Raw genomic sequence first — 21,485 nt, forward strand, 5'->3', positions numbered from 1 at the left:
CCATTAAAGGAGACATATTGAATAAATGGGGAAAAACACTTATTTTGTAGGCAATTATGAATAATATCCGGTGCTGGTTTCCCTTTGGGCTAAACATTATCTGTAACAATGGCCCCTTTATTGGAGCTCCCTATAGATCCTCTCAGGTCCCTGTCTGGGTTTCAAATGAGGGGTGGGCTTGTCCTAACGGTCCCTGCCAGAAGCACAGTAGGAGGAGGAGGAGAGCCAATCACAGACCTGCAGTCACACAAGCACAGACAGGCTTCAGTTCCCTATCTGGTCAGCCTAGCTGCTGATTGGTTCCTATCCTACAGTGCAGGGTACGGAGGGCCGCTGGCTCCCCAGCTCATCCAGAGAATTCAGCCAGCAGGAAGTGGAACAGATGGGCGGGGCTAGTGGGGTTTAGGTTGAATTTCTCAATAAATCAGTCCAAAACACAAATTTTTTAAGCACAATCCTTCTATATCTAGAGGAGTATAATTCCCTGGTACATTCATAATTTTTTATAGGATATGTCTCCTTTAAAGGCTCACATTTTATCTATGGCACCACTGCAGAAGGAACTATTCTTTACCTATTGTCAGAGGTAAGTCTCTATATCGCCCACTGAACTTCTAACAAACACACCCAATGGAAGGGTTAAATGGAGCCACCATAGTTCAGTCACTTGAAGCCACCAAGCCTTACTAAAAGCGCTACATATCCGCGCATGCGCAGTGAGGCTGCGGCAAGGATCCTAATGAAGAAGCAGGCAGCTCCCGTGAGCGGAGGGGGCACTGAGCGGCTCACCAAGCCCAGCTGCCTTATGGTGGGCAGCGCTGTAGCGGGAGGTGAGTCGGTAGCAAGGGTTACGGAAGAACGGACAGACCCCAAGTGCTAATATTCTTAAACTTGTATGTAGGAGAGTCACATGACTCATGCATCCGGGATTTTCACGTGACCCTATGATAATTCCTCAAGCGCTACCGCTCCCGATGAGGCTCATTTATAAACACGGTGCGCAAGTTTGGCAGTAGCTCATAGGAATCATGACAAGGTGTAACCATGAAAGCACAATATTTGATAGGTTGCCATACGTTACTGCCAAGGTGCAGGTTTGCCCATGTTTATAAACGAGCACCGTTTCTCTAGAGGTGTGATGCCAGAGGTTGCATATTTTTGGCTGGAATAATGGCATCTTGGAATTGAGAGAACTGGGTTGTGGGAAACAATCAGTAGTGTAAAGGGGCCTCTATATCTCGTGTGCCAACAGCAGTGTAAAGTTCCAAATCATTCTTTAATGTTTGCATTAAATGTAGTGCAAGGTATTGCCCTTATTTCTCATCTCATGATGTGTTTGTTCTGATGCCTGTTACTTGTGTATATAGGGTTGCCACCTTTTCTGGAAAAAAATACCTGCCTTTACTTCCATCAGCCTTATAACTAGGGTTAAAACTATAGAGTGTTTCACAGCTGCCTTTAGATACCAATCCAAGAGTAACTAAAGCCCCTGTTTATATTGTATTTAGATTAAAGGAGATGTAAAGTGAATTTTAAAACTCTGGACCACTGTGGAGGCCCTTTCCGCAAAACAAACATAACTTTGCTTACCTGTACTTGATGTTAAAAGGCAGGGCTGCACAGTGGGGTTGGTGGTCACTATACTTGTCCACGTCACAAGCAATCCCTGGTTGCAGACATATTAGGACACGTGGCTACCCACATTGGCAGTGCACCAACCCACATGTTGATGACCCAATACACATGCACAAACATTTGCACAGAGAAGATGGTACAGTTTAGCCCTAAGGTAGAGGGAATACTGCCGTGTGACAGACCATGTGAATACTGAGTAAAGTTTCATGTGACAAGTTACCTATGTTCAGCCATTGGCTTATGATTTGGTTGAGTGGTCTCTCTCTACATCCAACACATTTTCTTTGCCTGTTACCATTTTCCACTATGCTTCTCATCTAGGTGTCTCGGCTCAGTCTTTCCTACACTCGTTCACTCTCGCCAGTTCAGCTTTCAATCTACAGGTGGCAACTCCAGGGGTAAGTGAAAAGGTGCTATGGTTTTGACTAGGCGTTAGTTCTAAATGTTGCAACCTTTAGAGTAATTGACATCCAGATGCACAGAGCAGAGAAGCGATAACAATTAGTTAACTGAAAATTTAATATTCTGGATAGTTGTATTTAAAGGGAAGATATCACTTTCATGGGTTTATGTGATAAAAGGTGTAAAGTTTGCTACAACTCCAGACACCTATAGCAAACAGCTGCAATCAGCAGATAGCATTTACTGGTATCCTGTTTAAAGAGGTAGTTCACCTTTAAATTAACTTTTAGAACTAGCTGATGCGGTCCCTGATCCAATGGAAAAATCAAACCTGTCCAATCAACATTTGGACAATTTTAGGCCAGTTATTGGTCAGGTAGGCCTGTTTGGGATTGCTTATACATGGGCAGATAAGCTGCTGAATTGATCTGAAGAACCTGAATCGGCAGCTGAAATCTGCCTGTGTATGGCCACCTTTAGGGCTCTGGCACACGGGAAGATTAGTCGCCTGCAACAAATCTCCCTTGTCACGGGCGACTAATCTCCCCGAACTACCATCCCACCGATGAAAATGTAAGTCGTCGGTGGGATGGCACACGCTGCGCAGGCAATTTCGGCGATTTGACGAAATCGCCTGTGCAGCGTGTGCCATCCCACCGGCAACTTACATTTTCGCCGGTGGGATGGTAGTTCGGGGAGATTAGTTGCCCTTTAATTGGCTTGTGTATTGCCACCTCAAAGCCCTTAGGGCTCTGGTACTCGGGGAGATTAGTCGCCCGCGACAAATCTCCCTTGTTGCAGGCGATTAATCTCCCCGATATAACATCCCACAGGCGAAAATGTAAATCGGCCGCCACGTATGCCATCCCATTACATTTTCGCCGGTGGGATGTCATATCGGGAAAATTAGTTGCAAGTCATGGGCGACTTATCTCCCTCGTGTGCCAGAGCCCTTAGAGTTTTTCACTGATGCTTTGCTATTTAATTACTTTTATTCAGTTATATAAAAACTAGGCAACATTTTTAGACAAAGGCTGCAGACAATCAGCCATCTTAACAGTTTTATCAGTTCTTTCTGAATAAGCAACAATACTTTCAACATGATTGCTTCTATAAGCTTTCCATGCATGGGCAGAATTACACTGCCAATTTGGCTTCTTCATACTAAGATGAAAGCTTATAAGCTCATGTTAGGGAACTTTGTGGCAGCCTCCCCATGGGTATCTGGGCAAAAATTGTTCATATAAAAATCCCATGAAAAGAGGATTGCATTGTCGCATTGATGCAGTTCTGTCCCGGCAGACCTGTTCGATCATTGGCCTGGGGGTCAAACAGTCAGATCAGCCCATTTCGACTCTGTACATAGAAGGCCAAATTGGGCAAATATCAAAGTAAAAATCTACTCATTTGGTGAGGTCATCAAATGAGCAGATCTTTGAGTATGGCCAGCATTAGTTTAATGCCATATGGGACACTTTATCATATCTTGCCACCGGGTGAAAGATAGTGGCAGTCAAAACACCCCTGTCTACCGGTCACCATGTTTTTAATAAAACAGTCTTTGTGCAACACACACAATGGGGTGATAGGTGTACCTCCAGCAAAAAAATGTCCCTAGTATAGAATGCCATTAAAAGTATCAATTGCTTGTAACTGTGCATTTCTGCCCAAACCACACACCATTACAGGCTGTTGCCTTCAATGTTAGTAGCTGTCTGCACTGGCAGTATTGGACACTTCTCTGTCAATGAAAAGTGAGAAGTGTGACATTTATCATTAGCCAAATTGCAAATGCAGGGTGCCGGAAAACCTTTGTTCTGCCTGGAAGTTGCTATTAACTTCAATATTAACAGCACAATTGATGATAGGAGCTTCTCTGTTGACACAATTAAGTCTACTACTAACTACTACCCCTTTCCTGTGTCTATTGCTTCTCTCACAAAAACTTGTTTTACAATACATCTGTTTTTCAAGGCAATTTATGTTTGTTTTAGCCTACAAACTAGCTGAGGTTGATTCTTAAGGAATCACTGAGCACTTAGTATGTTTTACTAAACAAATCTATTGAATCTGTTGAATTTCATCGCTCATTGCCAGTCTTATTCTGTAATTGTCCAGTGCTGTGAAATATGTTGATACTATATATATCAATAACACCTCTTTATTTTGGGATTTTGCTAGCCCTTTTACAACCATATTATATATAACCCCACGTAGAACGCTGGCCATACACATACCAGTGATATTGTTTCTGTATGATTATTGATACTTTTGGCGGTAGCACAGTTCTTGCTGTTCCTGATTGTACTTGCTGCTTCTCAGAATGATCCAACAGTAAAAATGGTGGAATAAAGTGTGTGATCCCTAGCATGCATTCCCTAGCATGCAAGTTGAATGTGCGTGTGATGAAACTAGCACACAGTGTTTAAATCATGTTTTTCCCCTTTAATTCTTTAGGGAAAGGCTCTGGACTTTGTGGGAATCGGTGAAACAGACTCAAGGTGGTTCCAGGATTTTCAGCTCAAGCCATATGCCAATCCTGCCAGATTAGAATCAATAGATGGTGAGGCACAAGCAGTGGTGTAAGGATCTCCCAAGGGAATAGCCCATATTTCAGAGGATAGCAATTGGACTGGTTATGACATTTTGCTTGCTGACATAATTATTTTGGGCCTAACATTTCTGCCATAATTACAAAACCTATGCCTGATCCATTCTGAACAAAACTGCAGTAGTTCGAACACATTATGTCTGCCTTAGGTTAATGACATATAGGGCTTTTTCACTGCTGCAGTCATATAAAGGCAGTGGCACATTGCTCACTATGGTTATTCCTTGCTACTAACACTGACAAGCTAAGAATCCGCTCATAATGTATGTATGTATGTATATCTTTATTTATAAAGCGCTACTTATGTACGCAGCGCTGTACAGTAGAATACATTAATACAAACAGGGTGTTAATAAGATAATAGATAAATACAAAGTATAATAATAAATACAGATAAATACAGCAGCAATAAGTTAAGAGTCGAGGACACAAGAGGAAGGAGGTCCCTGCCCCGTAGAGCTTACAATCTATATGCTTATGTGTTGGTGCCTACAAGTGATCCTCCTTAAAGATGCAACAGAAAAACACAGTTTGGTCTGTGTGCCTTTGCCTTGGAAGGAGAGCAGTACTGACACAAACACCTTTAAGATTAAAATAAATTAGGAGTTTCAAGCCTAGTGTGTTATGTGTATACTGAGTAATCTACTTCTGTCTCCTCTCCCTTAGGGTCCCGGTATCATGCATTGCTTATCCCACATTGTCCTGGAGCTTTGACTGATTTAGCAAACAGCGGCTACCTAGCGAGGATCCTGCAGCATTTCACAGCAGAAAAGAGTAAGATGGGTGTACTGAAAAATGTTGCCCACCCTGCCATAGACTATACCAAGAATTACCTCTGCTAAAACACACAGAGAGACAATTATCAGTAAATGATCAGCATTGTCTGTTTTAGTAGCTGTGACAAGTAGCTACTACTCGTAGCTCTGTGTGTCTTCACCCTTAGTCCCTACGTGTGTTTTAGTAGAGGCAATTCTCAGTATTTTCTATGGCAGGATATTTTCTGGCGTTTCGTAGCCGTGACAAGTAGCTGCTTCATAATTGCTCTTTGTGTCTTCACCCTAAAGGATCATCATTGTCCTCCATTCGCATCCCCACCGAGCGCGCATGCGTGAACAAACATCTCCCCCCCGTGCGCACGTGCGCCGCTGAGGCAAGCGCGCATGCTCCCATAGACTATTATGATTAAATAATTCTAATGTTTAAAAATGATTTTCTTTTTCTCTGTAATAATGTAACAGTAACAAATTGGTGTTGGACAAAGACACATAGGGTGACTAGTTGCCGCGACTACAATTGCGGCGACTAATGGCAACAATTTATCCACCATAGGCTAATGTACAAATCACGTGCCGATTTGCACTGGGCCAATTAGTCGCAGCTCTTTTATATGTCACACTGACTAATCTCCTCATGTGTCTTCGCCCTTAAAGGACAAGACAACTCAAAATATAATTTTTTGCCTAATAAAAGAAACCAAAATTCTAAGCAGCTTTGCAATATACATTCATACAAGTTTGTAATGGTTTTTGAGTTATTAGTATTTATAATTGCTATTAGAAGCAGTGCTTGCCTGTCCTTTTCTATTCTCTGCCCTGGTGGCTCAGACTGTTGAAACAATGTAACACAAGGCTGCAGACTGACAGACCTGCCTTGCTGGAGGAGACTGACCTTTTGCAACATTGTTTAAAATGTAACAAGCTAGAATTTGGGTGGGTGGCTGCTTAAGCAGGCAACAAGCAAGCCTGTGTGCAGGTACACAACAGTCTGACAGCTACAGGGGTCACATTGTTGTGGGGTGCCTTTCAGGACTTTGGCACTTGTTTTAACCCACTTAATCACGTTTTCCTTTCTCCACAGAGCCCATCTGTGCCATTGGACATGGAGTGACGGCTTTATGCTGTGCAACTAATGAGGATAAGTCCTGGATATTTCAGAATTACAGTCTTACTGGGGTGAGTGAGTCAGTGATTTTGTATCTCAACCTTTTTTTTTTTTATTGGTCCCATACCTGTACTAGTATTGGGACACTATAGAAACCACAAACTGACTGAGCTAAACACCGATACTTCATTATCCTGTTTGCCCAATAGGTGTCACTCTAACTTAATAGTACCTATTAGTGCTTTCATATTATCACATTAGGGAGTGTGGTGTTTTGAATTTTTAATATATGTTTTACTAGTTTTCAGTATATAAATAACCTTTTTTTTGATAAAAAAAAATTAATTTTTTTTGGAACTGAAATATATTGTTTTTATATCACACAAGATGTTTTTTCTCAAACTACTGAGCATTTTGTGGTGCCAAATGAGATGTGGTATAATGCTGTATGGTGTAGCCTAAGGTTAGAGTTTGATTGGGAATTATCTGCAATTGTTGTCCATGGATTCTAATAATTCACTCTTACCTTTTCCCTACAGCCATCTGTTTATGAACTAGTGCGTCGGCCAGAATATGCTAGTTTGCCATTAATTTTAGAAGACTATGCAAAGGATTCTGGGGCAACGTTCAGTGGTAAGTGTACAAGAGTGCAGATAATGGCCATAAGCTATAGAGGCAGGGCCCACTGGGGTTCTTATTGACAAGCAGAGGCAGAATATGTAAATTAAAAATGCCTTATTCCTAAAGTTTAGGGGCCCTAAAATGTCTACCTTTTAATTGATAGAGCTGTTGTCATTGAATAATTTTTTTTTCTTGCCTTTAGCCAGTGAACCAGATGCTGTCCATGTTGTCCTTGACAGACATCTTATCACAGGACAGAATGATAACTCCACAATGCCTGCAGTTCAGAATCTGATCCTACTCTGCAATGGAAGGTTTGTACAAGTCTCATAATATCAGAGCAGGTAATCCGGGGAATTTAGATAATCATGGTACTTACAGTGAGGAAAGAATAGGATCAGAAAAAGAAAGCATAGGTGTCAAACTGCCAATCATAGCATGTGATATAGCAGCTCATACTTATTTTTTATAAATGAAAATATATATATACTGTATATATTAAATACAGTAAGTTATGCAGTCATATTGACTTTTGTCACCCCAACCTTTCCCTGAATAACTAGCAGTGAAAGCTCTGGGAAGTACCATGGGTTGATCCTTATTGACAGCAATAGAATATCTGGAAATAGTCCAGGGCTGAAAATTACTCACCATAGGAAAAGAAAAGTTTGAAAGTCTTGAAATGTTTCTATTCAGGCCCTCTCCTATTCATTTTTCATGTTCTTATTCAAACTACTGCCTGGTTGCTAGGGTGATTTGGACTCTAGCAACCATACAGCTACTCAGGCTCCAAACTGGAGAGCAAAATAAAGCTAAATAAGAAACACATATAATAAAAAATGAAGACCAATTGCAAATTGTTTCAGAATTCTTTCAGAACAACCCCATGTGCCCTACTAGGTATTAATGAAATCTAACATGCCAGGAAAGTGCACATTGTTTCAGGAATTATATCAGATAATTGGTAACATATGTTCTCTTGTGCAGGAAATAAAGCCAGTAAAGGTGGGAGAGATCTTGCAGAGCTGCATGCAAACCATTCACAGAAAACTGATTACAAGCAAAGAAGTGATGTGTAATTAGAGAGAAAAAATATTTATTTCTATTGTCCATTCCAGTATGCCATCTTCTCCCTTCTTAATGGCTGCCCAACACTTCTCTCACTGTTGTAAGCATTATGCGCCATGTCTTCTAAAGAGCAGTTATGAGCTGGGAAGGTGATGTTTTATATTTGCACCATCTTTTTTGCCGTAAGATGAGCCTACTTATACCTAGTGTGTCAGGAATAGCAAATTATCAACTGTTTAGCTGTTCAGAACTACAACTCCCAGGCAGCAATAGCAAGTTTAGTTTACAACAGCTGCAAGGCTACAGGTTTGACATTCCTGAGCACTTACATTTCAAAATGGACTCTTCTGAAGGCTTCTACTTCTCTGTAGCTGCCTGAGTGAGTGGGTAGTGTGTCACGTGTCCACAAATTTTAATGTATTCTTGTTTTGTAATTGTAAAAACCATGAGGTTTATAAAACAGTCTGAGTAGCCTCAAGTGTAGCCTGAATCCTTCTGTATTATGAGTTGTTTATTATCATTAAGCCAAAAAGGCTGGAGGATGGGAAGGGGTTTGTTTATACAGAAGCTTCTCAATGCACTGCTCATTTGTTTTGTTGTACTCTGAGGGATTGGAAATATAATATGACTTTACTTAAAGTTTAGATTGGAGCAGATTTAGGTCAGAAAAAGCATAAATGTGTATGTTGTGGCTGAAATCTGCTTTGTGTGGACGCTGACAGGCATATTACAGCCCTATTAATGTGCCTGCAGATGGAGCAGAGGGAAACTGAATCTGCATCAGTGGTGTGATGTTTGGGGTATAGGGTACTAGTTCCGATGCACTCCAGAACTTGGAGGAGTAAAGTTGCCTATACATTATATGGTAAGTTTCTGCCTGATGCAGCCTACACAGTGCTGGGAATTGGCACAGCTGGTCTGGAACAAAAGAATAGTCAAAATACGGCAAAATATTTTTTAACTTTATTTGCCATTTAAAATTTATAAAGATGGAATAAAGATGTCTGAAAACCTACTGAGATAATAACTGTACCAAAACCATATTTGCCAAAGTTTGGAATCCGTCCCCAACTCAATCCATATTTAAACAAAACAAGTGTCTTTCTTTTTTTTCCCCAATATGCCCAGTCTAGTGCACTACAGGATTCCTGACCTTACTCACTAAGGAGCACTTTAAGAAGTTCAGTTAATTGACACTTGCAAAGGGGACAACAAACCAACTTAGTTAGGCCTAAAAGCTCAGGTGGCTGTTCCTCTAAAATGAAAAGGATACTGTCATAATTTTTATGGTATATTCTAAATTACACATTACATACTGTAGCAAATAATTCACTCTACCATTTACATTTTTTTCTTAAACCAACAAATGTATTTTTTTAACATGGCTACCTGCATCTGCTGCACCAAGGGAACCCACCAAATCCCAGCCTGAGCACCCCTGTAATTAGGTTTCATTGTCTGTCACTTCCCATAAAATCTCATATGTTCAGTCTCCCCATTTTATGCCCTAGATGCCACAACCCATGGGTTCTAATATGGCGAATATGCCCACAGTAATAATCATAGATATCTGGTGTCATTTATTATGACAGCAATGCTGTAATCTCATTTGTGCTTTAATTTAGTTATTTTTTATTTAATGCATTCATCATATGTTGTGTATGTATCCCTTTGTTCATCTTCAGTGGGGTTTGTATTATATTCAAGTGGATTTACTCCATCCGATTTTGTAAAACCTTGTTTTAATGTTTCTGTTCTTTTCAAAGCTATCTGGCATTACTACTTACCGCTCACTTAATTGGCACACATGGCTTTTTGATTGATCATCTTTCCTGGTCAAAACTGACATTTCTTCCCATTGAGATTAACCTGGAAATATTGACATCCAATTTACAAGTTTGTGTTTCCAAGACCAAAAGAAAGTCGCATTTTGCCTCTATCACACAATTCCAATTTAATGCACTTGGAGTGAGTTGTGAGTGAATTTGATGTACTTTGACAAAGGAAAAAACTTGGCAGTTGAGCGTTCCAACACAGTTCTTGGGGATGGGTTGACTGCTGTCTCAAAAGCCATTTTTTGCTGGCAGTCTCTTCCTGTTGTTTACTTGAGAAAGGAAACACACTGTTTGAGGCAGTTGGCCCATATGAATATAGCTCCTATTCAGGAAACAAAGTGTCTGCGGGTGGTTAGGAGCATTTGGAGTGCCATTGTTTTACATAAAGGCACCATGGCATTCAGGAATATGCGGCATTGCTTATGTGTCTAAGAGAGTTTATAAAGTCATGGTAATCAAGGTGTGGCCCTGGAGGACGGCCATACCTATTTGCACTATTCCCACCATATTAATGTCCCAAGCAAAGCGCTGGGGCTGCCATTTAGTTTCTGGAATTAAGCTAGCAGCTCTTAACTTTAACAGCAAGCTAAGTGCAATGTTTAACATTTCTGTGATCAGCACCACAAGAGGAAATAGTATTTTTAGCCATTCCATATTTACACGCGCAAGACAAATAATTTCCATGACATGCTCAATAGACCACGTGCTAGCCTATTTCCAAACCTTAATACATTTCCCAGTGGAAAATAGGTTGCAGTCCATTTGAAGTTTAGAACAGCTCACCGGCATAATATTGTTTACATGATGAGTTTTTTCTGTCCTCGGGTAAATGACTGGTAGTATCAGGGCAATAAAACAGGTACTGTTAAGAAATAAGGGTAATAGCATAATAAATCCTGCATTAACAATGGTTCTGTAATGTGTAAGGAGCTCTGTCTTGTGGAGAAGTAACATGATCCATATTAGTGATGAGGGAATTTGTCCCGGTTGCTTGACCGAAAAATTTGAGAAACGGCAAAAATCTGTGAAACGTCAATGTCAATGGGTGTTTTTTCCCGGCTACTGTGAACCTTTTGCTTTGCAGTTATGAGTCTATGGCCATTTTTTTCACAGGGAAACCTGGAGAAAAATGTCACTCATCACTATTCCTTGTAGAAGTTAAGTGCCTTGGTTAGAGATCCACAGTGGCATTCCGATGGCGAACTCCAGAAAATGATTTTCTCACCAGCAGCACCACCACTGCCACAACGGTGCCTCCAAGGACGAGTCCAACAACTACTGCTGTGTAATTGGTAGCAGCTGGCAAAAATAAATTTTTGTATAGTTAAAACACAGAAACATAAATGAGTTTGGTTTCCTGCAATAAAGTAATATAATCTTTAAAATCATGATACAAATAATAACCAGGCACCAAAATGTTTGGCATTCTGAGATGTAATTATTCTAATACAAAGCTTCTCTAGGGGATGTATGGTAACTTACGCCCTGTGAGTGGGATATGTCTCCTTTCGCTAAGGGATATTATGGGTATTTTCTAGAGTTTCAAAAGTTGTTTTTCTTTGGACTCCACTATAAGAAGTGATAGATGCTAAAAGGCATAAAGCAGGAAGTCTCAATATGCAGAATCCCATAGGCTAAGGCCAGTGCCAGGCCAAGTCAAGAAGGTGCCCTAGGCAAGGAATGATCGATGATTGCCCACTTCCACCCTGGCACAAAGGACTTATATTTTCCTTACCAAGGGCCCAAAATAGGACAAGGGAGTGGTATATGCCATGAGCCATAGGCACATACCTCTTCTGCCTTCCCATAGTTCCAGCCCTTGCTAAGGCTGGCCTAACACCTTAGCAGAACTCAGGGACTGGCACCTGTGAATAAGGGCTTTACGGCACACTTCAGAAGTGTAATATAAAGCAGCTAGTATGGCCTAATCTATGCTCCACCAAGGAAGGGCACTGTTGAGTTAGTAAGCCTCAAGCAACATTCTAGGGTAATGAGTCCATTTGATGTCAGACAGTTTATATTGATGCATGCCAAAGAACCAACACCTTCTATTCTATTACAGATCTGAACAATAGGATTGACTTTGTATCATTACAGCTTTAAGCTCATAAAATGCAGGGAATGGGTAGATCTTCTTCACAGTGACAGATGGACAGAACTAACCTCGCCTTAATTCCTTGGCTGCATAGATGAGTTTTGTAGTGACATGGTAAATTCCTGTCTCCCGCACTGAGATGAATGGCTCTTTTACCAGCTGTGTTAAAGGACATTTAGAGAGACAGGGTTGTGATTCATTGGTGCTCTGGCACAGCTTTACTTCACAGGTGATCAGTACCTGAAAAAAGATAGGGAATACTGTCAAGTAGAGGGTTAGTGGGGAGGTAACAGGCCTTTAGTATGATTTACATTGTGATAAGACTAAGAGATTTGCAATTGCTCTTGATTTTGTTTTCTAATTGTTGGCTAGACTATTTAGACCCTCTCTGAGTGACATTCCCGGTCTGCATGAAGCACTGCTTATTTCTGAGTTCCTCTTTGGGTACTGGCAGCACTGCAGAAATCAAAATGCTCCACTTTGTTGGCTTGAATGGGAAATGCACTGCCAATGGTGGGTATTGCTTTGCAATGCTTAATTTAATGCATTGGACCAAGTATCTCTAACTGTGGGCTTCAGGTCATAATGGAAAAATAAGTGTGGGCTTGGACCACCCATACGAAATTAGATGGAACCTTGGCCCATAAAACAGAGGACCATCTGATAAGATGAAAGAGAGTGTGGCATAGGAACCAATCCCTAAACCATTCAAAAGAACAAGCCCAATCCCAAAACCATTCAAAAGGACAAGCCATTTGCAGAGATGTGGTCCCATTTAAAGGGGAATAATCACTCTTAGGGGAGCAGCAAACTGGGAAGGCAGGAGCTGGACAATGAGTGATATAAATGGGTGCTCCGAAAACATACAGACTACTGAGGAATGTAGCTGGGTGATAAGCAATTTAAATGACTACAGAGAGATACAGCTGGTTGCACAGCTATGTAGTTGAGCAGTGTAATAGGCTGCAGAGCAATTTAGGTAGTCACATAGACAGTGAAGAATGGTTGGTATCAGAGCAGCCCATAAAAGAGCCTTACATGTGCAACCAGTACATGCCCTAAAGCTCCTGGTCCCCACTACTACTGAACCTTATTGATAATATATTTGATCTGTGGGTTGCAATGAACAGCATGGTGCAAGATTAGCGTGGCAAGAGGCAATACCTACTGATGAGGTGCCACTAGATAGATGTACACCAGAGAGACGCAAGCTGAATATGACTTCACTGTCTTCTCTTCTTACTTCTTCTGCGATATTATCATCAAGGCATCTACGGTAAAATTCAGTGGCACAGTCAGGGTCATCTGGTTTCCTTATGATTCATTACTTAAGAGGACATAAAGCAAAGCAAGTAGAAATGTAACCAGAAATGTGATCCCATACTTCATTAAATGGAGTTGTTGTTTTGCTGATGGCAGAGAGGATATCTACCAAGACTCAACAAAAGAAGCTTTCACCATCAGGGCTCTTTAATAAAGGGGAAGAATAGGGGAGGTCAAGGCAGTCACAGCAACAGAGAGATGCAGGAATAGAAAGCAATGCAATGTTCAGGGGTATAGTTCCCCTTTAAAGTGGATGATGATGACCAATTTCTAATTCATATGTGGTTAAAACATAGCAGTCCATTCAGAGTATCTTTCTTTCCTGCATCAGTGAAATTAAGTGGCCAAAATAAAGGAGATTGAACAGTAATAGACATTAATTATTTAACAGAATTATTATGAATGAAGGGTGGGGAGTCCTTGTTAATTGAACCGGGATTATGCTAATGCATGTTTGCCTTTAAAGAAAATGTAACCCCACAAAACAAATTGCTCAGAGAATTTTAAGCACTTTTGCCATTTGCACTAATTATTTTTTCCAAGTTTTTAAGATATTTGCAGTTTTTAAACGGCTCGTATAATAAATTTGAAATAACAAAGACATCTGTTGGTAATTGCAGCCAACTGTCTACAGTTGTCCGAAAATTAATTTCCTGAGTAAAGGAATGTCTTCAGCTGAAACACTGCATACGCTATCCAACTTGCTCTCCACAAAACTGACCAAGGCCCCTTAAGAGCCCATTATGACTCTTACCCATTATGGATGAAAAAGGTCCTTGTTCCACTCTGCTGATTAACAAGCTGGCATGAGATGATCATCAGGGAGGTCTCGGTCTGGTTGGTCTCTGCAGCCACTGTCACATTTACCTGCTCGTTACCTCTGACTTGTACAGCAGGAATTATTGTGTCCCTTACAGTCTTGCCCACCTGTCTGCCATTTTTGCTGATTCTAATGCCGAATCTGAAAATACCAAATTGCTCGTCCTTTGCATACGTTGTCCAAACAAAGCTGGTTTGCTGGAGATGATGGTGCACAGGATTTACTTTCTGGTTTTGGATATTGCAGCCACTGGTTGCATTGGTATATGTGGCTCCTGAGTAAGGCTCCTGAGAGATAAGCAAACATAAGCTAATTAATTATGCAGAAAGCCAAAATCAATCGTAAATTGGTATCACAAAGATAACTCCTTTTTGCTTATTGCTAAATTGTTATTATCAACCCTCTCTTATTTTTGTTTAATTGTGACATTGGAATAAATGCCTGATTGCTAGGGTTAGGAAGCAGAGTGACCAGACAGCAGCTTGAAATCCAAACTGGGACAAAAATCAATTTTAAAAAGAAATGAAGAATGAAGACCAATTGCAAATGCACTTGTGATTCAATAATCTGACCACCCCCAGAGTTCAACTGAAAACCTTTGGATCCAGAGCTTTCTGTCATGCTGCCCCTACCCTGTGGAACGCCTTGCCAAACGGGATCAAGACAGCTCCAACCTTGGACACGTTTAAATCAAAACTGAAAAGCCACCTGTTTAGCCTGGCATTTATGGCCACATAACTTATCTGAGACAAGCTTATGCGCTTTGGGTCCCACGGGAGAAAAGCGCTTTACAAATGTTTGTTGTTGTTGTTGTTGTTGTTGTTGTGATTCCCACCCCCAAGTTGCTAAAGAACTGCTCTTGCTGCACATCTCTTTCTCCTGTTCGGTCCCCTAACCTTCTCATAGAACACGTAAACCAACACCCAAACAACAACAGCCAGACCAAGGGACACTTTCCCTAAGCTTAAGAGCTTTTCACAGGGAAGGAATATAATAAAACTATAAGATATGGCATTTAGCTAGGTTTCCTTCTAATATTGCCCTGCAAATGAGCCTCAGTGTTTTTGTTGTGGCAGTTGGAAGCATGCCTTTAATGATTACGCCCCCCTCTTTCTCTTGCAGCATTCCTAACATCTGTGATTTAGGTAAAGCTTGGGATTCCTGCCTTACTCGGAAAGGTGCTGTATGTAGGTCAGTGTTTAGGTCACTTTACATATACAGTACTTGGATTTCTATAAACCCCAGAGTTAGTTTTGTCTGAAATGCATGTTCATTTCCAGCACCTTGCTTGACCCACTTTGATGCATCCCCCATCTGCATAGAGCTACGTGTATGTGTATGCTCAGGAATTCTATTGTTACTGCACTCCAGTAGCCCAAAATGATTACACCAACTACCAATTTCGTCTAGACTTGGCAGGATTTATCAGCCTGCCAAGTCTAGACGAAATTGGTAGTTGGTCGAAGTAATGTATCCACCTGACTGATATCTGGGCAAAAATCATCATATATCCAGCCCTGGATTTACAATATTTGTGCCCCTAGGCACTCCTCTCCCACCCTACATCGCTCAGGCATGCACTCCTCCTTGGGTCCCAGAGCACTTGGGAATTGACACACTTAAGATTTACACAACTGTCAAATCTCCTGCTCTTCCATTCCCCAGTGCTCCAGAACAAAAACATTTGGCTGGGCGGCATGCCACCCCTAAAAATGCCCCATGCTAGGCCCAGGCCTTTGTGGCCTCCCCACAGATCCCAGCTCTTGGGCAGGTTTGAAAATTTAGTTTAGCAAGGACTGCATCTGATCTTGGTGCATGTGTAGATCGACCCACCTTGGAATGCTATTTAATTAGACAAATTGGGTAAAAATCTGCTTGCTGGGTGACCTCACCAACTAAGCCCATCTGTCAGTGTATGGTCAGCTTTATAAATAGGGTTTTTGTCCCCTTTTAATATCACGCAGTTGTTAATCAATGACCACTGACTTTGGGAGAATGAGGCAACGCCCTTCCCTGTGTGTAGCTGCTTCCCATTCTAGAGGGTACTGGGAGTTGTAGCTGATCAGCAGTAGGAGGGTTGCAGATTTTATATACCTACTAAATTATTGGGGGCAACTCTGGTGCACCCCTTTCTGTCCAACCCTACATAATTGTGTTTGACTGTATGAGCCATTTAGTGGTTATACACAGAAAATTACAAAGCTAGTCTGTATGGAGAAAATACCATGGATTAATATTTCAGAGTCCAGCACCGCACACAACAATACTTATTAACTTGCATGCAAAGAATTATATTTACAAGATTAGATTTTCAAGTTGATAAATGCAAGCTCTTTAGGCTGCGTATGATAACATGAGCCATCATTTATGGAAACCAAATTAGATTAGGGATTATCATATGACTGTTTGACTCATTCAGAATTGCAATTAGTATTCCCAAGCCATCATTAGCGAAGATTGCAAGGCAGATGGGACCTGAATCACTTTTTAGAACAGATTCTAACCTACAGTAATTATGCTGTGTAATAGGCAGCCTGCCACTGGGCAGAATCTAGTTAGCTTCATTGCTACAGACTGAACACTCTTGGGTCTTTTCTACAAATCCCTGTTCTCTGCAATCTGTGTTTCTGTTGGCTCTGATGCAGTTTGTAGGCATTGGCCCCTGGTGTGTGTATCTTCACCGTGGTAGAGATATTAGATTGTAAGCTCCCCTGGGCCAGGGACAGATATTAATTATTTGTGCTATATTTATATAGAAATATAAAGGGAATAGGTTTCAATGTGACTTTCTGTATGTAGACATGTGTAGCATGGTGTAATCAGATCTTATTCTCTTGAGATTAACCCCATCATTACATGATATTATCTGAGCAATCTCTCTTTCTCCTCCGTAACAAACATCACTTAGGGGCAATTAACTGAGGAGATGAGCCATTAGCGCTTCAGCCTTATTTCACACTAATCTGCAGCTATTTGTGAGCTAGAATTACACTGCACCTGCCACCACACCATGAAAGCACAGATTTTTGCTTCTCTACGCTTGTCAAATGCATGCAGAAATAGGTTGGATAGGCTGGTGTAACCAGAACGTCCTGCATTATGCATAAAGATCCCTAGGCTACTGCTTATGGCCCAACAATTTCCAGTCACAGCAGCATAAGAAAATAGCTTTTTTAGTGGTGGTGGGGTCCATGGCAAAACAGCTTGCCATCATATTGCCATCTTGCCCTACTATACTTTCTATCCCTTAGTTTTCCTACCTAAGTGCAACTGCTGACCTGTTATGATTTTATTATTTATTCTCACTCTCTCTCTCTCACATCCATTACCTTTCACTTTCTTATGTGTTCTTCCACAGGATCCAGTGCAATATGGCTCTAATGGGTCTCAACACAGATATAGGGAGATGTGTAGCCTTTAGGCACCTTCCTCCCTAATCCAGCCCCATTGAGAGCGAAAAAGTTGTTGGGACTTCCTTGGAGGTTCATTTTTGTTTCCCTACTCTTTTATGCCTTTTAGCTGGAGGGTGGGGGTTAAAAGGACTCCCTAGTCTCTTGGCAAAGGGGTTTGAAGGCCCTTGCCTCCATCGTGCCTTTAGGCTGGAAAGGACAGAGGTAAAGGGTCATTCCTTAACTTCAGCAAGGGAGGGTGCTAAAGAAGTTATTGCGAGTCTTTAGCCTGGGCAACGAGGTGAGTATACCTGCTACCTATCTACCTGTATTTTTAATGCACTTTGGCACTTTGGGTGATTGTTAAGCTTTTTGCTTGGTCTTCGAATAGGAAATAGCTGACCTGCAGGTCACTTATGGGTGGAGGCCAGGGCAGCGGCCCCTCTTCAAACTTTGAAGAAGATGTTTTGTTTACATGTTCTAAAATTGTGTAGGAGGGACTCTTCCACAGAGTGAACAGGTGCGGGTCAATAGTATAACATCAGGGATGGCCATAATTTACTGATGTGGATTATACGTTCTATGCAAATCAGATCACCACAACAGCATTATCGGGTTTATATTACTAAATACCATGAAAAATGTAATTAATAATAATTGACAATATAGCAAATTCCACATTTCTACAGTCAGACAAACAACACTGTTGCTCAAGTATGCTTTAATAAAGTGGAACAGTTTGCGGACTGAGATCTGCTGGTCATCAAATGAAGATCTACTGATCAATATCTACCATTTTGCACCACTGCATTACACTAGAATGTAGGTACCATGGACTTAATACAGGTCACAGAGGGATAAACGCACAATTGTAAGAACTGAACTAGAGTTCTCATTACTTCAGATTTGCCCTTAGACCAACCGAGTACCTTAAACTGTAAAGCCTGGCACCTTAGACTATAAATGCTTTTGGCCAGGGTAAATGATTGCTGCTTGAGGATAAATTTTACTGCTATTGCTACTTTTCATTACTCATTTTTCTATTCAGGCCCTCTCCTAAAAACATATCAGTCTCTTATTCCAACCACTCCCTGGTTGCTAAGGTCATTTGAACCCTAGCATTAAAATTAAAAATTAATTAAAACAAAAATAATAAAAAATGTAGACCAATTGCAAATTGTCTCAGAACGTCATTGTCTATGTCATACTGAAAGTTAATTTAAAAGTGACCTTTAACACCTTTAAAGGAACAGTAACACTAAAAAATGAGAGAGCTTTAAAGTAATAAATATATAATGCACTGTTGCCCTGCACTGGTAAAACTGGTGTGTTTGCTACAGTAACACTACTATAATTTATATAATAAGCTGCTGTGTAGCCTCGGGGGCAGCCATTCAAGCTGGAAAAAAGGAGAAAAGGCACAGGTTATATAGCAGATAACAGATAAGTTCTGTAGAATACAATAGTGTTTTATCTGTTATCTGCTATGTGCCTGCGCCTTTTCCCCTTTGAACGGCTGCCCCCATGGCTACATAGCAGCTTATTTATATAAATTATAGTAGACTTTATGAAGTAAACACACAACTTTTACCAGTGCAGGGCAGCAGCACATTATATTTTAGTTACTTTTATACACTTTAATTTTTTGGTGTTACTGTTCCTTTAAGAGCATAATATATTTTTGTTAGGATACCATTGTAAATGATGTAGAATGAAACAAGATTAACCCTGTGCCTGCACTTTAAGGCTTAAACTATAAGCCTGTTCAGTGGATCCAATAGACTGTATTCATATTTGGTATTTTGGTATTTTACATTCTAAAACTTTTCAGCCAGGTTCCTTTGGATTCTATGTGGACAGAGTACCTTGCATGTAAACTCTTTAAGTCAGGGAGCCTTCATTTCAAAAGTTCTTTTGAGCAGGATACCTTATAATTTCCCCATGACAGGGATCCCTTAGATTGTAAGCCCTTGTGGCTAGTACCTTAGATGGTATGCCCTTGTGGGCAGGGTCCGCATGGCTGTATGGTACATATTAGTTGTAGTACCTAACTGTGTAACTCTGCAGAGTATATTGGTTATCAATAAATAGCATGTAGCAAAAATAATAGTGCAATATACCTGTATATGAGGTTTTGCTGGAATGTAAATTCTCTATTTGTAGAATATGTGGGTGCTTTATAAATACTGCTTAATAAATTCCATTTCCCCTGAAAACGTACTGATTTAAAAGGGTCCTACCATTGTATAACTGGGTAAACCCTATTTTTTCACCAGAAAACAATCTCAGAAACGCCTGTGTGCGTGCTTATCTAGCTTTTCCATGTCATATACATTTTTGCTGTTCCATATTATTTAAGAAGCAGCATAGATGGTCCTACTGTGGTGCTGAGATCTAACCCCCTAATTAACTGCCTATTATAACAAAGCAGCTTACCTGTAGGTCACTTCTATGATTTGAAGGCTTGGTAAACTCGGCAAATTCAGCAAGGCTCAGAAGGGCAAAGTGTAAAAGCAGCTTTGTGGGGAGGTGGAGTGGCCCCATGCTACAGCAGACAGAGGTCCATTGAAGAGTTGCTAGAGGAGACCTGGGAATGGGTCACCAAATTCAAATGTTCATTGTTGGAGTTGCTGAATACTCTGCATGCTTGGCTTGTGGATAGAGATATCTGGATCCCTTTGGTGTTGCTCTGTATAAACTGTTTCTAATAGTAGCCAGCGTGCAGGGTTAGGGGAGGAGAGGAGCATACCCAATATCATTCCAGTGAATTCATATCATCCAGAAAAGGTAATGATCCTTTAACCTGAGCCAAGAAAACTCCAGTAAATAAACCTGCTTTTCATTCAGAGGAAGAAGCCACTGGGGACTGGGTCTTGTGCAGCCAGATGTCAGACAATCAGACCAGGAGATGGGTTCCAGACAGAGCAGCAGAGAGCTGAAGTTTAACCTTTTATGTCATGGGATGAGAGCACAGCCCGTTCCTACAGAGAGGCAGGAGGAGGGGTTATTATCAGTTCCCTCCAAGGCAGGAGTTTAATTTTCTATTTTTATCTCCATCTCAGTGATCTTACCAAGATTTCCTATCATGCTGCTCACTGGATTTTGACAAACCTTTATTGGTCAAAATATGTCTCCTTTTATCTAAATACTATTTTTTACACACACACACCTTTTAGGTGCTCCAAACAGAAGGTTATCACCTGGGCTGTGAATATGAACTGGAATCAAGCAGCCCACCTCCAGGTTTTACTATTTTACACCTTCTCCTGATTCAGATTTTATAAGACTGCAGTTTGTGCAAATATCTGCTTGCACGGCTGAGCCAAAATTACTCTGTGCTGCAACTTTTGTGTGGTTGAGTGATGGGAAACATACAATTATACCAAATGTAGTAGAATGTATTGTGTTTCATACCTCTTCTTGGTTTCAAGCTGTAATGAACAAGGTCCTCTTCAGGATCAGACTGGGCCAAGTAGGACACCAGGAAAAAACCCAGTCGGTCTAGCCCATGTGGGCTTCACCCTAATCCCAGATTGTGGCCAGCAGCAGAAAGAAGTGGAGGGGGTATGTAGACTGGTGGGTTTGACAAAAAAAAGTTTCAGCCACTGGAGTGGGGGGGGGGGGGCCCTAAGGTGATCCACTTTACCTCCTGTATCGATCAGTATTTTATGGAATCTGTATGCACACACCTTGTATTGAACAGCTCTGATGAATATATTGGTGCTTCTAAGAAACATGCTAATAGTAATATGTAATTTCCATATGCCTCTGCAAGCTCGTAGATCTGAGGGCATTTAAAAAGCAT

General features: G+C 40.9%; 2 protein-coding genes across 2 annotated transcripts; one reads left to right on the top strand and one right to left on the bottom strand.

Annotated features, from left to right (window-relative positions):
* Positions 1-690: 690 nt before the first annotated feature.
* Positions 691-8,693, top strand: gatd1 (glutamine amidotransferase like class 1 domain containing 1). Its single transcript, XM_002937486.5, has 8 exons — positions 691-830; positions 1,957-2,033; positions 4,495-4,600; positions 5,315-5,422; positions 6,506-6,600; positions 7,069-7,162; positions 7,353-7,464; positions 8,138-8,693. The coding sequence occupies exons 1-8, from the start codon at positions 710-712 to the stop codon at positions 8,142-8,144; spliced, it is 720 nt and encodes a 239-aa protein (XP_002937532.2). The 5' UTR covers positions 691-709; the 3' UTR covers positions 8,145-8,693.
* On the bottom strand, positions 8,620-20,593 carry LOC116410341. Its single transcript, XM_031900613.1, has 5 exons — positions 20,117-20,593; positions 14,226-14,578; positions 13,317-13,419; positions 12,217-12,388; positions 8,620-11,352 (listed from the first exon to the last, which is right to left on the bottom strand). Exons 1-5 carry the CDS (start codon positions 20,222-20,224, stop codon positions 11,225-11,227), a joined length of 864 nt encoding a protein of 287 aa, XP_031756473.1. The 5' UTR covers positions 20,225-20,593; the 3' UTR covers positions 8,620-11,224.
* Between the last annotated feature and the right edge of the window lie 892 nt (positions 20,594-21,485).

This window comes from Xenopus tropicalis, chromosome 4 (assembly GCF_000004195.4).
Source record: "Xenopus tropicalis strain Nigerian chromosome 4, UCB_Xtro_10.0, whole genome shotgun sequence".
NCBI classification, from domain to species: Eukaryota; Metazoa; Chordata; class Amphibia; order Anura; family Pipidae; genus Xenopus; species Xenopus tropicalis.